The sequence below is a fragment of the Bactrocera dorsalis genome, chromosome 1 (genome assembly GCF_023373825.1).
Source record: "Bactrocera dorsalis isolate Fly_Bdor chromosome 1, ASM2337382v1, whole genome shotgun sequence".
NCBI classification, from domain to species: Eukaryota; Metazoa; Arthropoda; class Insecta; order Diptera; family Tephritidae; genus Bactrocera; species Bactrocera dorsalis.
Window position 1 is genome coordinate 13,923,514 of NC_064303.1, and position 16,182 is coordinate 13,939,695.

The 16,182-nt window shown below is 34.3% G+C and overlaps 1 protein-coding gene across 1 annotated transcript in view; it reads right to left on the reverse strand.

Moving 5' to 3' along the window:
• Positions 1-741: 741 nt before the first annotated feature.
• The window catches only part of LOC105228495 (diuretic hormone class 2), a 53,348-nt gene continuing 37,907 nt past the window's right edge, over positions 742-16,182 (reverse strand). Inside the window, exons 2-4 of the mRNA XM_011208348.4 lie at positions 6,506-6,651; positions 3,247-3,357; positions 742-1,375 (exon numbers count right to left, since the gene is read on the reverse strand). Of these exons, the coding sequence (XP_011206650.1) occupies positions 1,240-1,375; positions 3,247-3,357; positions 6,506-6,603 (345 nt within the window). The 5' untranslated portion in view covers positions 6,604-6,651 and the 3' untranslated portion in view covers positions 742-1,239. The remainder of the gene's footprint in view (positions 1,376-3,246; positions 3,358-6,505; positions 6,652-16,182) is intronic.

A 16,182-nucleotide genomic window follows, 5' to 3' on the forward strand; every position in this document is an offset into this window, starting at 1 on the left:
TAATTCGAAAAACGCTTCATTTATTGGTTTTTCTCAGTACAATTTATTTTCATTTAATTTTTTTTTATTTTGCTCATAACTGTTTCACATCGTATGTATGTATGTATTTCGTCACTCTTCATATTATACAAGTAAGTACATATACATTTATATATATATATATTTTATTCGTTTCATTTGAATGTTGTTTTTGTAATATTAAATATGTGTTCATGCTGGTAGTTGTATGTTGTTTGTGTTATAATACAGTTAATATAATGTTGCGAAATTTTCTAAAATTCTCACCTTCTCTCGGGGGCCTTAATGTGTGTGTGTGTGTGAAATTTTTCGTTTGTGGCATTTTTTTGGTGGCTTCGGTGGCTTTGCTGGTGTTGTTCGTGTTGTTTTAAGCCGTGTTGTGCTGTTGCTGTTGTTGCTGTATGTCTGCTTAACCTACATACCTACTTAAAGATTTTTGTTCAAATAATTTTCATTAAATACTCTTTAATTTGTTATTATTTTACAAGTGTTTTTTCGTCTACTTCTCGTACGCACTTTCTGCTTCATTTTTTACTAAATTTCTCTACTAAATTTTTCTAAAATATTTTTTATGCATTTGTCGCATGTTTTGTGCACACTTCTTATAAGCTAGAGAAAATGCCAACATCGATCGTTTCGTTTCACTTTATTTTTGCAATTTTAAAACTTTTGGAGCAACAGTTTTTTTGAAGTTGTTTGTTTTTGAGAATATACATATGTATGTTGTTTTTGTTTTTTTTTTTTGCAAATATAATTTAATGTGTTCAACACGCATAGTTTTCATTAATTTACTTTATTTAATATTTATTTATTTATAATAAATACAATAAATTGAAGCTAAATACTTTTCACATTGGTTTTTCTTTCATAAATATAAATATGTTTGTTTGTAAATATGCTTACAGTGTGTGTAGATTGTAAATAAATACGTATGCTTTGTTGTTTTTGTCTTGTACTAAATACATATACATATATATTTAGGCTAATAAAAAATAGTCACTATATACTTTAGGATGCAACCCGCGCTTTGGTGCGCTGTTGTTTGTTTATTTATTTGTATGCTTGTATGTATATATGTTGTATGTATGTATTTAATAATCAACAAATTCTTATAGAGTTCTCTAATAAATCCGGCATAAATTCAGAAATTTTCAAATCAGGAAGTTTTCATATTTTCATTCGCACGCTTGCTTGCCTGCTGCCTGGGTGTTTTGGGACACTTTAGACTTCGGTTTCCGATCGTCGCCTCCTGCCTGGACCGCCGGGGAAGTTGGCTGCAGCCAAGCCCATGCGATGTTTCGCCTCTTGTGTGCCTGAGTAGCCACGCGCCAAGCCGAAGTCCACAGTGCGTTTAGAGCTGTGGAATACAAGTGGAGAAAATGGTGATATTTAATAAGGAGAAATCGGAGGAGAAGTATTTTTTGTATTATAAATATATTTATAGTCTTTTTTAATCCAAATCTAGAACTAACTAAACCCAAGTTATACCCCCAAAATTTTCTGTTTTTCACAAATTCACAGTTACGCCTACGTCCCATTGAAAACCATTTTAAATTTCATCTCCTTCTTTTCTTTCGAATGTACAAATCAGGAAGAATTAATAAAATAGCATAAAATTTTGCATAAATACTACCTTTGGAGTATGCCTTGCTATGGACAATTTTCCAAAATTAACCAAAACTGTTCTTGGCCTAAGGTACTGAATATGTGGACTCATTACCTATAGTGGACTTTTCAGCGAAAATATCGGTCAATGTGTCAGATATATAACTGAAATTCAGAGAAAACTTTTTTCCTGATCAGTACATGTCTGGGTGAAACAAATGCGTTGAATCGGCTCAATACTACCCTCAGGCCCTATTTATCTAATATAAAGATTTTCGAACTTCCGGGTGACTTTATGTTGGCTATATCGACGAATTATGCGTTATTTTAGTAAAATTGAGAGAGTATGTCTTGTTATAATGGTACATATTTTTGCTAAGAATGACCCTATAAAGCTAACAGGTCTTATGTACCTGAAGGTACTTCCCTTGCTTTAGTCCTTGTAAGTTGCAAGAGTATGAAATCTTCGTTTATACCCGAACTTAGCTCTTTCTCACTTATTCAAATTGTTTTTAACAGGTCTTGCAACATGAGGCAGCACATTTTCACAATCGAAAATAATTTTCTAGTCGCAAATTCTTGGAATTTTCATTAACGGATCTCTTCAATGATGATGAATATCTCATCAAATGCATAGCATTACATTGCCATCATGAATATTGGAATTTGCTGTGCTTTAATTTCACATATTTTATTTGTGTTTTTTTGAATCGTTATAATAAGATATTTTAGCTTTAATTTAGTTAAAATTAATGCGATACTAAGTTACAACAGTTTTTAAATATCTAAAATGAGTTTCTCAATATTTCAACAGGTGTGCGACTTGGATAATTCCACACTAATATAAAATGTTGCCTACATTTTGGCGGTTAATTTAGTATTGGAATCAAACAATTTTAGAATATGAGGGAAAACTGTCTCTACCAGAAAAAAAGTAAATAATTTCAAAATGATGAACTGTCTAGCTAATCCCAAAACAGGTAACAACCTTACATCTTATCGATGACATTTTGCGACTTCGATAATTGTAGACTATAATAAATTGTTGCCTACATTTAGGATGACCATTGCTTGTTGAAATCAAACAACAGTGGAATATGGGAAGAAACTATCTCTAACTATCTCTAAGAAATGAGTACTTAATTTAAAAATGATGAACTGTCTAGCCAATCCCAACACAGGTTACAACCTTATATCCTTTCGTTGAAATTTTACCTTCCTCTGCATAATGCTGAATCACTTTAATGTACTCAGTTATCATTGTTTACAAAGCTAATTTCGACAATATCCGTTTAAAATTTGGGTAACTTTACAACACCAATTATATAAATAGCTTGTAATTAGCCACAAATGTTATATGTACCCTTCACCTCTTGCCTTCTAATCTAACACCCACAATGTATGAACCCATTTGGCGCCTTTTAGAGACACATTTGCGCTGTGATGATAGTAAATTAATAGCTTGTACGCACAAACATTTATAGTCTGCAAATTAAACCGCTCTAACGCCTACCTAATTTCAATAAACCACACATACATTTGCGCATTTAAAAGCTATTACGCCTTCATTTCATACTGAAATTATTGTTAGTTTAAGGTTTCTTCGTGTTTTTTATTACTCACTTTTCCAGATCGTTGCGTGCTCTCATAATAGTTTGTCCGAAACGGGCCATCAGCTCCATTAATATGTCGTCGGGCACCTCCTCAAGCTCGTTGTAGTAGCCGCCGCCCTGACTGTGTGTTTGCCATGTTGTTTTCATGTGCGTGTATGTGTTTTGTATGGTTTTGTGCCGGCATAAGGATTTATGTTTACATAGCGTTTTATGTTTTGTTTCGTTGTTAAGTGTATTGGAAAATAAGAAAATCTTCTATTAGTATCTCAAGCGCACATTTATTTATGGCTTGTCAATATACACGTATATACATAATATGGCATATGCTCGCAAAGTACGCCTACATAATGCGTTTTTAATTCAAGCGGTTTGGTTAAAATGCAGAAAAAGGTTTGGCTAATTGAAAATAAATATGGCAAGTGAAAGGATACGAAAAGCTTCTACTTCAAAGAAGTTTTACGAAATTTAAATTAAATCAGTTCAGATTTTACTAAACATTCAACGAAGCTCGGATTATTCAAATCGACTTGTACCTCTGGGATGCAGGATTACGAACTTTCCAAAAACATAAAAAAAAAATCTGAGTTGTTGAAAATTCGGTAGATGTAACTTTGTTGCTTCTGAAAATTCGTAATATTTCCCTATTTTATAAGGAACCCAATAGAACAGAAATGGTAGAAAAAATTTCACTTCAAGAGGTGAACACACTTAACATACTCGGCGGTGCCGTTCGGTTATCTACTTTAACTCTTTAAAAAGCTTTCATTGTACAACTCTGAATGTGCTTTCTAATAGAGCTTTCATAAAATTCAAACATTCCACTTGCTACTCCTCACCTTCTACCACTCGTTAACTTGAAAAGATGACTTCTCTGCCTAAAAATGTAAATATGCTATTTTTTCTGAAACTGTAATGTGCCCAAAATTAGGTTTATCCGTATTTAAATCTTTTACCCTATCGAAATCCGAATGACTCCACGGTATTAAAAAGCTAGCTGTGGAAAAACTTGACTTCCCTTGATCTTAAAGATTGCGTACATACGAGTAGTATACTTCTGAATTTCATATAAACTTCTGGCACTTTAAAGTGTCAAAGAGAAAGATGAGCTTATCTGATCCCCTGATATTCGGGTCTACCTAAATAGTAAGAAGCCGATCTAATATTTGGTCAGGAACTAAAAACTCGGCAGTATTCCTTTAAATGATCTTAGGATGATTTCCGCCAGCATAACATTCAAAACACAGATAGTTATTTTGTCGAAAAATTGCAGAAAACAACATATTTCGCTCTGCGAAGCTGTCATAAGTAAACGCATTGAGTTAATGCCTTTCCCACTTCAGTTGTTACATTTTTACCTAGGTAGAGATAAGATGGCTGTATACCTTGGTTGTCAGGGCTATTGTCACTTATGGAGCGGTTGCTTGGACATCTAGGTCAACATAGTCTTCAGTAGGTCTTCAATTATCGAATCTTCAAAGGCTCGCCTGTGACTGCGCTTCAAGGGCAATGCGCATGTGCCCAACCACAGCACTTGAAGTCATGCTGGAGCTCACCGCTGTATCTAGTAATCAAACGGGTAGCGAAACGTACCATGTTGCTAATGGCTACAGAGGATTTTAGCAAATTGAAGAACTGAACTTGGTTGACATGTGGTTTCAACAAGATGGCGCTACATGCCACACAGCTCGCGATTCTATGGCCATTTTGAGGGAAAACTTCGGACAACAATTTATCTCAAGAAATGGACCCGTAAGTTGGCCACCAAGATCATGCGATTTAACGCCTTTAGACTATTTTTTGTGGGGCTACGTCAAGTCTAAAGTCTACAGAAATAAGCCAGCAACTATTCCAGCTTTGGAAGACAACATTTCCGAAGAAATTCGGGCTATTCCGGCCGAAATGCTCGAAAAAGTTGCCCAAAATTGGACTTTCCGAATGGACCACCTAAGACGCAGCCGCGGTCAACATTTAAATGAAATTATCTTCAAAAAAGTAAATGTCATGAACCAATCTAACGTTTCAAATAAAGAACCGATGAGATTTTGCAAATTTTATGCGTTTTTTTTTTTTTTAAAATTATCAAGCTCTTAAAAAATCACCCTTTATAAGTCAGCGTGCAATCGGATACAAGCTCGCTCTGCGGCAGCGTCCAAGAGAATGGCGCTATAATCATGCATTGAAGTGGAGTACCACACTTTAAAAGAGCTGAGAAGAGACTCGGTAGGTAACAGCATTGGCAGCAGGCAGCAGGAATGCACCATGCCAAGCTACTTCTGGGAGGGTACAACCTTGAAATGTTTAAGGAAATAATCAACCTACCCCGAGACAAGTTCCATCCCCTTGTCGCGATCTATACAGGGAACTGCAGGCTCAGGAAGCACTCGTCCAACATGAGCTTAGTTTTTTGCGCAAACTGCAGGTTTTGCTTCATGGGAACAGGAAACGCGAAAACACCTCATTCTGCAGCAGGCTCAAGGCCCTAGGTTCCATCTACTTAGACAAGGATCACAACACCTCAGTCGCGCCCAGCAGGCTCTTGGAATTGTTCAGAATGCTGGACTATTGTGATCATATATGTTATAGGAGAGGGCACAATAGACCATAGGTCGAAGTGCGAAGCCTTAATTTTACTAGCTATCTATCCATTTAGGTAGAAACAAAATTTGAGACGATGAAATGAAATACATATTTTTAATTTCTCCAGGGCCTCGGCCTCTGGTGATCTTTCTTCCAATCTATGCCGATATTGAATTCCTCCATGGCCTAGGCCTCTAGTGATTATTCTTTCATTAACTTTACTAACCTTCCACCATATATCTATAATTGGCTTTCATGTTCTCACAAGCAATTATGCATTACATTAAATTCAGCAAGCTAGGCGTTGATGTCAACAATTTGTAACCCCAAAGCTAGCAAGTTTTAGAAGCTCTTACTCTAACCAACTGCAGCATATTGAGTACCGTGTGGGCCTCAATCTAAGCTTGTCAAACTTGAACAGCCTCCTTAATAACTTGCTTATGCAAATTAGTATACAATTTAAATGACACCTGAGCAGCGCTATTTCAACTGTCCGGTGAACTACTGCCAAAATTTTAGCCGAGCTTAGTTGGTCTTAGTCAAATACAACGCTGCTGCGCCAGCACGCGCATTGATAATATAAAATTTAACTGAAGCTTTTCGCGTGCGCATTAAAAAATCATTCAGCAAAATGACAGTAAATGTTTATGGTGTGTGAGTGTGGGTGTTTTAAATTTTGACAAAGCTACAACTACCTGGGAAATGGCGCTGCTTCCGACGTCGACAGACACAGCGCCAAGCAAACGGCGACAAAAGCCAAGGACCAACAGAATAACTTGTTTGACATCATTATTTTTGCTTCTGTTGTATTTGCTGCTTTTACTTGGAAGGGTTGACGCTGCAAGAGAAAAAGAAGAAGAGTAAGTTAATAATAGGAAATTATGTAAATGCGGCTATTAAATAGCATTTCAAGTTAATAAGTAAAGGGAGAATATAAGTAAATAGAGCCCATATTAAAATGAGTCAAAATATCTCGCAATTTTTTTAACTTTCTTTCATGAACAGTTAGAAAAAATTTTAAGATAACGTATGTTGTTTGTATGTATATGTATATAAATTGTCATTTTTTCACACCTTGGCAGTAGCTGTCAGCGTATGATTCTATTACTTTGCGCATTATAATTCAATCACGATAAAGCAATCAAAATAAATTAATTCAACAGACACAGAATAATTTAAAAGTGACACCCATGTCTGTGGTTATGTGGGGTGTGCAACTGCTAATTTAAAGCAATCAATAAGGCATGTCGGTCCACCTACTATATATGTGGGAGAGAAACCCTTGTGAATTTAAAAAATGACTTTGGTGCGTTGACTTGAAAAAATAATATAAAATGTGGGATAAATAGAACACATGCGCATATTAAACATCATAGCTGATTGCTTGTGTCTACCTTGAAAATAAATTATGCATATTTATTAAATGATTGAAACCAAAATTGTGCAATATTTTGGGCTATACAAAAAATCACATGATTTCCTCAAAAAGTAAGAAAAATACTAATTTCTTTGCGAATACGCTGAAAACAACCGACAAACAATTAAAACATATACATATAAAAAGTGGTGAACGATGTTCGAAATTTAAAACATAATTAATATAATCCCGAAATTTCGGGACAGAGATTTTTTGATCCCGAAATCCTGAAATATTATATCATGAAACATATTAATTTTTAAGATGAAACTTAATAATCCCGAAATTTCGGGACTAAAACCAAAAACTCGGTAATTATTTTATAAAAAAATGTTTTTTTCTTGCGATATTCGTAATTTAAAACTTAATTAATATAATCCCGAAATTTCGGGACTGAGATTTTTTGATCACGAAATCTTGAAAGATTATTTCATGCAATATATTAGTTTTTAAGGAATTTAATGATGAAACTTAATGCTTATAATCCCGAAGTTTCGGGACTGAGATTAAATAATCCCGAAATACTGAAAAACGATTTCATAAAAAATACGAATTTCTAATGGATAATGAAGCTTAATTTATGCTTTCCAAGAATTAATGCAATGTCCAGCGTCTTTTATTTTTGACATTTCGCAAAAAATTAAAATAATAAAATATTAAGTTCGTGTAAATACGAAATTTCGGGAGTGATGCCGAAAGCCCGGCAATTAGATATTTTATGAAAAAAGCTCATTTCTTGCGAAATTCGTAATTTAAAAGTTAATTCTTATAATCCCGAAATTTCGGGATTGAGTTTTTGATTCCGAAATCTTGAAAAAATATTTCATGAAATAATTAAATTAATTTTAAAAATGAAACTGTGTATATGCTTATAAACCCGAAATCTCGGGACTGAGATTTTTTAATCCCGAAATCTTTGCAAGATTTTTTCATAAAACATATTAATTTTTAAAGAATCTAATGATGCAACATATTTCTTATAATCCCGTAAGTTCGGGACTGAAATTAAATAATCCCGAAAACCCAAAAAAATTATTTCATAAAATATAGTAACTTCCAACGTATCGAATAATGAAACTTAATTTATGTTTTCCTAGAATTAATACTTCACTAATTTCTAATTCAGTCCATATGAATTTCCACGTACACAAATTCCAATCAAATGAATGTGTGCAAATTTTGATAATTCAACGCACACATTTGCATATACATTGCAGCTTGCTTTGCTTTGAAATATCTCTCACTCAGTGGCACAGAATTTGTTTGCCTACAAAAGTATGTACCCCCACGCACACGCCCCTACCGCTGTTGCATTTTTAGTTGTACGTTAAACTATTTATGCCACACAATATTTAATGGTGCAGCAAAATGTTGCAAATGTATTTGTTGTGTCACATAATGGGTGCATGTAAACAAGCGATGCTGTGGAACGCCAATGAGTGTGTATGTGTGTTTGTGGGAGTAGAGTGGAGGATGACGCGACTGACACATCGTTGACACTATCAAAACGTTGTTGATTACCTGCTGAGTTATGTGCATTGAGTGCAAAATCTACCAATACCAATTCCAACACACAGCAAAGCACGCAAACAAAACTGAAAACCAAAACCGATTATGTGTGGGTGGGTGAGTGTGTGTGCCTGCTTATCTGGAAGCCTGTTGACATGTTGATGGACGTTACAAACAAATCGGGCGGTAAAGCAGCTGGAAACCGTATATAACGCTATTGGCGTAGTGTGCTGTATGTCGGCAACAACAACAAACGCATTTTTGCAATACTTTCAGACTTTGCAGCGACTTCTCACATCCGCAAGCAACAGGGAAAGGGATAAGCAATCGGAAGACACTCCACTTGCAGAGAATTTAAACTTGCCAGGCTGAATGTGGGTATGTGTGTGTGTGTGCACAGCTGAGTGACGTTGTCTTTCTGGCTATCAACTGCAGCGCAGTAGCAACAACAACAGGCAACATTAACAACCGAAGTTGCAGCAAAGCATATCAACAGCTTCATTGACTTGAGTGCCGCAAGTGTTGTGATAAGGAGGCAGCTAGCGGCTAGTCAATTGCTTGACGAGCGTGTGCGAGCGCTAGTACTTCCAGTTTAAGTGAATAAGCGCCCAAGTGCTTGCTGCATGGCTGTAGGGAAATTGTTACTGCAACACAGGCAAGCACGTGCCGTTATTACTTTGCTAACGGCGTGTTCAACACTTGTGCCGCTTTGCAGCTCAGGCTAGTTGCCGCTGAGGTCATTTCCTAGTTACAAAATTAATCGCCTGTATATTAAATTTTAATGTTCAAATATTATTAAAATGAAGTAAAAAGCATGCAGGCAGTTGGTTGTCAGCGATGTGCAACATACTAATACAAATTGCACTCGTTGACCTCAATATTACGCCAAGCACGAAAATGTTGCGTATACACAGAGGCGTACTGCTGATGTGAATAGCTGAAATTAGTTATGCATAAAAATTAAGAAAAATTATAGTTTTAAAATTAAGGTGACACTGGAATATATTAACATTTTCCAACAATTAATCTCATGCTACAAAAAAATTACATGAGAGAGAAAAATTGTTGTTTTTTTACACATTTTTCTACTTTTTATTCTAGAAATCTTACTAAACTACAAGAATGTCTCAAATATTTGCATTTTTTTCGGTAAAATAATAATATTATGTTCTAATGTTTTAAGTGGCATCTTTAAATGTCTTTTGGACTCATAAAATAATATTTATTGCTAGAACGTAAAGTTTTCTTTCGAGTTTTCTGGCGCCAAACTTATTCATAATTAAAAAATTAAAGCTAAACTCTTATTTCTCATGATATTTGTAATTTAAAACATAATTCTTATAATCCCGAAATTTCGGGACTGATGTTTTTTGATGCCGAAATCTTGAAAAATTACTTCATTCTTATTTCTTGTGTTATTTGTAATTTAAAACATAATTCTTATAATCCCGAAATTTCGGGACTGAGATTAAATAATCCCGAAATCTTGAAAAATTACTTCGTGAAATATATTAATTTTAAAATGAAACTTATGCTTATAATCCCGAAATTTCGGGACTGAGATTTTTTGATCCCGAAAACTTGACAGATTATTTCATAAAACATATTATTTTTTAAGAAATCTCATGATGAAACTTAATTTTACAATTTCGAAATTTCGGGACTGAGATTAAAAATTCCCGAAATCCCAAAAATTATTTCATAAAATATTATTTCATAAAAAAATACAAATTTCCAACAAATCGAAAAGTGAAACTTATTTAATGTTTTCCCAAAATTAATGCTTCACTAATTTCTACTCCAATCTAATAATATATACATACATACATATGTATATACATATGAATTTCCACGTGCATAAATTCCAATCAAATGAATGTGTGCAAATTTTGATAATTCAACGCACACATTTACATACATTGAAGCGTAATTAAAAAATATAATTTACAGTTTTATGTATTAACTAAAAAGTGAAAAAAATTCAACCATAGAACGCATAAAGTGAAGCATTTATTTGGAATATTGCTAGTAAAAAAAATTAGCAATGATTGACTTAAAAATATACATATATACATACAATATATTATATTATATATGCATAGATAACCAACTATGTGAAAAGCACCTGATCAAATACAACACGGACTGAAGAGTTCATATTTTCACGTATTTTATTACATACATACATATCTCAATTATAGAATTCTTCTTTAAACCAATTTTCCACACCTTTGTTATCCGCCTTGGCTGGGATAGCCTTTAGTGCCTTCAGAGAATTTTGCCATTTTCGGTTTCTTCGGCATCATATCGTCAGCTATTTCGTCAAGAAATCAGGTTTCTCTTGCGTACTCTAGCAGATTTCGTTTTCGCAAAAGATTTAATTTTTTTTGGTGCGAGTCTAACATCGTCAAACTGCATACGCAGAACATTAATCATAATATTTAAAGTCGTTCCATAAAAGATGTTGAGATGTTCTGTTAACCCTCTGATGCTTTTAACTTATTAACTTTTCGAGATTAACTTTTTGACTTTATAAGCATCATTAACAGACGTGAATGGATGACTCGCATAGGACAAGTTTTCGTTGTCGTCACGATCTGAATGCTTTGTGCTACTCAAATACTTGTGTTCGTTATAAAGAGGACCCCCAAAAACACTTCTCACACATTTTTAACATTCCAAAGGGAATTTATGCAAAGTTTTGCTTAAATGGATCAGTCTGGGCCATATTTGATCATATAATATAATATGTATAAAAATGTTAAAAACTAATGAATTTTATACACGCTTTAAACAGTAAGCGATTTGTTCCAGACTTTTTGGTCTGTTTAATGGGGAAGATTATAAAAAATACTTCCTAACACATTTTCTAATCTTTGCTAGGATGTGGCTTGTACTAATGACCCGTGGAATAGAGGTCAAACACTCTTATAGCTTGACTAAGGTGATCTAAATTTGATCCTTTACGACAAAATTGCCAGCCACAGACTACTAAACTTTGAAACTTTTCTAAAGAAACTATTAAAATATATCCAAAATAAGTTTTAAAATGTCTACTCCTTTAATGTCGAATTTACGAACCAATGATTCTCAGCAAAAAACTTAATCTACATGACAAGGCTGATTTACTGATGAACACTAAATTTATAAAAGCTTTCAAAATCTGCTTTGTGGCGAATTGTTCATGATACCAACTATAGCGTTAGATCTGAGTAAGTAATGTCTAACACAAAAATATTAGTAATAGGTTTAAAATATTCTGAAATGATCGATAATTAAACAAAAATAAACCACATTCACTGACTGGCCATTCAGAAAGATTTCAGTAAGTGCAATTTGGTTGTGGAGAGATCAACAACTGTGAAAAAATGTTTCTGAAATTCGGTGAAAGGTGAAGATTCTTAGAATTAAAAACATTTTCAAGTATGACCGATTCGAAATTGGATAGAAGTTGAGTTAAGATGAATAACTGACTGTAAGTCTATAGTAGATGGTTTTAATTGGAGCTTGATGGACACTCTATACCTAACAGCTGATAAACTAAGAAAAAACATAAATTTCGGCTGCATCTTTCACGGATGCTATAGATGTTCGATATCGGCGATTCCGACATATGAGCGCTTTTTGGGGAAAAGAGGACTTTTTGAAAAAGAATCAATTTTTACTAGACAGTTTAATGCTGCAACTTCTGAATAAAGTAATTGGTGCATGTCTTGGCTAAACTCTGATATGTGTCTCGGCTAATATCTGGAATTTGTCTCGACTAATGAAATTTGGACATTAGCAATTCTAAAAGGAACATTTTTTTTAATGTTTTGGTTGATCATATTGCTGAAGTCACATAGAAAGAAAGAAGTTGATTTCTTTAAATATTCTAAATAGAAACAATTGATTTTGGAAGTTAGAGGAAAAACGATTCTAGCTTGAGACTAAAATCTGCTTATAAAACTAGAAAAAAATTTAATTCGGCTACATACTTCACAAGTGCTAAATTGGTCCGATATCGGGTATTTCCGACCAATGAGTAGCTTTTTAGGAAGAAAAATACTTTTAGAAAAATCACAAATTTTACCTTATGCAGTTAAATGTTAAAAGTATAGAATAAAGTAATTGGTGCATGTCTTGGATAATATCTGGAGTGTTTCTGAGCTAAAATCTGGAAACGTTGAGTAACATCTGTTATCTGTCTTGGCTAATGAATTGGAAATAAACAACTCTAAAAGAAAAAAAAATTATTCTAAAAGTTTAAGTTGATCATATTGCTGAAGTTAGATGGAAAGAAAGCAATTAAATATTCTACCTAAAAGCTTCCTTTGAAACAATTGATTCCAGGCAGTTTTGGACAATGCGAATGTATTTTAAGGAGAAACAGTATTTGTTGGGTTCAGTATTCAGCAATCAATACAAAAAATAATACTTTTAAAGTAAGAAAGAAATTGTAACAAATTTAATCTAGATATAAGTACTAGTCGTTGAAGTATCATTCAGATTTAACCTCAATTTCAACTCAATATTTTAGACAAGGTTAAAAACTGAAACTTGTTTATGAGAGGTTCTGGAAAAAGAATTCGAATTTTAAAAGTAGCTTCGAACTATATATATTTTTTTTATTTAAATAGGTTATAGCTAAGTTGTTTACATTCATTTTTGTCTGTTTGAGTTGGGTGTATAGTCGTGAGAAATTTACCTTTAAAATGCAATTGTATGTGCAATTATATTTCAGGTATTTGATGTAGCTTCTCATAAAATATTTTAAATTTCAACTCTAAATTTTTTTGAGTATAAAATTTTATATATATTATTTCATGAACATAGACCCAAACATCTACCCCCATTCCCTTCTGGTTTACATTAAAGCTCTAACTTTTCAGTTATTTTTTTAAATATTTGTAATACCACTTCAGGCCTTGTTGCCGCAAGCTGCAAGCCACGACCAAACGCCTGTTTCTGATAGACGCGATAGGCTTTTCCTAAAAGCCAAATATTTATTTAAATTTTTGCATATTTTTTAAATCTACCTAAAGCTAATTTACACCCCTTCTACAGGTGTAAACGCCAAGCCAAATGTACATATTTATATATGTTAACATAAATAAATCCAAAAGTAAGCGTAAAATGCCTCCACAAATACAAGTCGCCGTTATTTGCACCGACAATAAAATTTTGTATTTTCTGCCTTTTGCGCTTATTTCGGAAATGCTCACATAGCTAGAGCAGCTGAAATTCTCTTGGCTCAAATTGTAGCAATAACAACAACAGCAGCAAAAAATGCTTACAAGAAATACCTTCTTGTGTGTACAAGTACGTAAGTCTCTGCTAAACAGATACTTTGTGCCAAGAGACACGCATTCAGCTTTAATCCACTCGCTTGTCTTGAACTCCCCGGGGCGCCAGAGTAAACGAGCCCACGCGCCGCAAGTCGGTACATACACACATACAAACAAGAGTGGGTAAGAATATATATTTAGGTATATAAATGTGTGTGTATGTTTGTACATGTATGTGTGTTTGTGTTCGTAATGCTTACTAAATAGCACCAGGCGACCTGCTTGGTCCGTAGCTCCTGCCAAAAATGCTCGTTGGCAGCCAAAGCCACGCCACAAAGAATTTCTTTAATACTCGCACAAACACAAGCACACATACACTTTTCTATATACAGTATAAGAGTACTTATATATGTTTATATGTGCTATATTTGTGTATCATAGCTGCTATCCTCCTGTGGCTGCACTCAGCATTTGGCTTTGCTTCTTGTTGCGCATTTTCGCCGCTTCAGATTTTTGCAATTGCAGCTGCGCCTTTTGTTTTCCCTCGCAAACACTTTACAACTCATAACGTTTGGCTTTGTTTCTGCCGTGGTTTTCGCTGGTCTCTGTAGATTTTCATAATTTCGCAACTATTTAGACACGCCGCAATGCAAAAGTACACTTAAATAACTCCAGCCTTGGCGGTAAGTGGATTTGGGGTGAATCACTAAAGTGTGTTTAGTAACTACACATGTTGCACAAATAACTGAAACATACTCGAGTACTCGAAAGTTATGTATGTATGTATTGAACTAAATAAATACTTGTGCCTTTGGGTTAATATTATTTTGGTATGATTATACATATGAGACACTACATCCTGGATTCAGCTTGATAAGATTTGTAAGTTAGATTAGCTTTGACTATTGATCGCAATTGATCTTGACGATCTGACGCTCTGTGATCCTTTAGCAGGCATTTTTGGGATTTTCGTAATCAGAATTTTGATCTCCAATATTGCATTCTCTTGCATAAACGAGTGGGAAAAAAAACAGATGGACCACGGTCCATGATCCTCAATACGAGTTTTTACCCTTTCAGAGATGGGTGGGAAAGAAGCCAGGTGGACAGGAACTCTTACGTATCCGTCTAAACTAAAGGATCGAGTTAGAAATGGTCGCTTTATACCTTTTAAACCACCAAAGTCTTTTATGTCAAAGGTAATGAAAAAATGCCTTTATCTCTTAGTGGATCTAACAACCTATTACTCATTCAACGAGCAATGGGTTTCAAAACATTCAATTCAATTGTGAAGTAGATGAACTAGCCAGGACAGAAACCACACTTCAATTAGACTCCAGAAAGGAAGATATATAAAGTTAACGTCATGCGAAAACGATCGTAATAGTCATTGAAGTCAGAGCAAACATCTGCCAAGCATTGATTGCCAATCAAGAGAGTTTCGCTATGTGTTTGGTGGGATTGTTAATTCCTGGAAAGTGTAAAGCAGATGAACTAGTCAGGACAGAAACCACGTTACAATTAAACTCCGTTCTTGCCACTTGTAGATATTTAATCGACAAACATGTTGTAAATATAGAGTCTCGATGGAATCAATTCTGAACTTACTCAAAAAGCAGGCAGACATTGCGTGAATGGACTATCGACCGCACATGCCGACTATTAAAATTCTAAAGAAATGACATAAGAACTCTAGCAGTAATACTAGCAGGTCATTGTCTAATTAGTAGACTAGGAACATCTAATACTGACTATTTTACAAGCTGTCAGGAGGTAGAAGAAAAGGTGACTATAAATCTTATTCCATGCATACATAAAGCTTTGTTAAGGAAAAGGATCACAACTCTCGGTCAAGGGTTTCTTGACGATGGCTGCACAAATAAAAACTTTCGTACTGATGAACTGAATCAGCAGCACAGGTGGTTCAAAGAAGAGACAATCGAGTGAGGGGATTACACTCTTACTAGTTTCACAATGGACTTCCTGAAGGTCACTGTGTACCACTCTACCTACATAGTACGAAACTGTTACCTTAGATTTAGTCGAAGATCTACTTAGTAGAATGAAATACATTATTTTTCCAATAGACGGCTTTAGTGATCTCTACCTCGTGTTGTATAAGTTCGACCCAGTTACACTATACAATATTAAAATGAACTCGTTTCGATTCTATGAA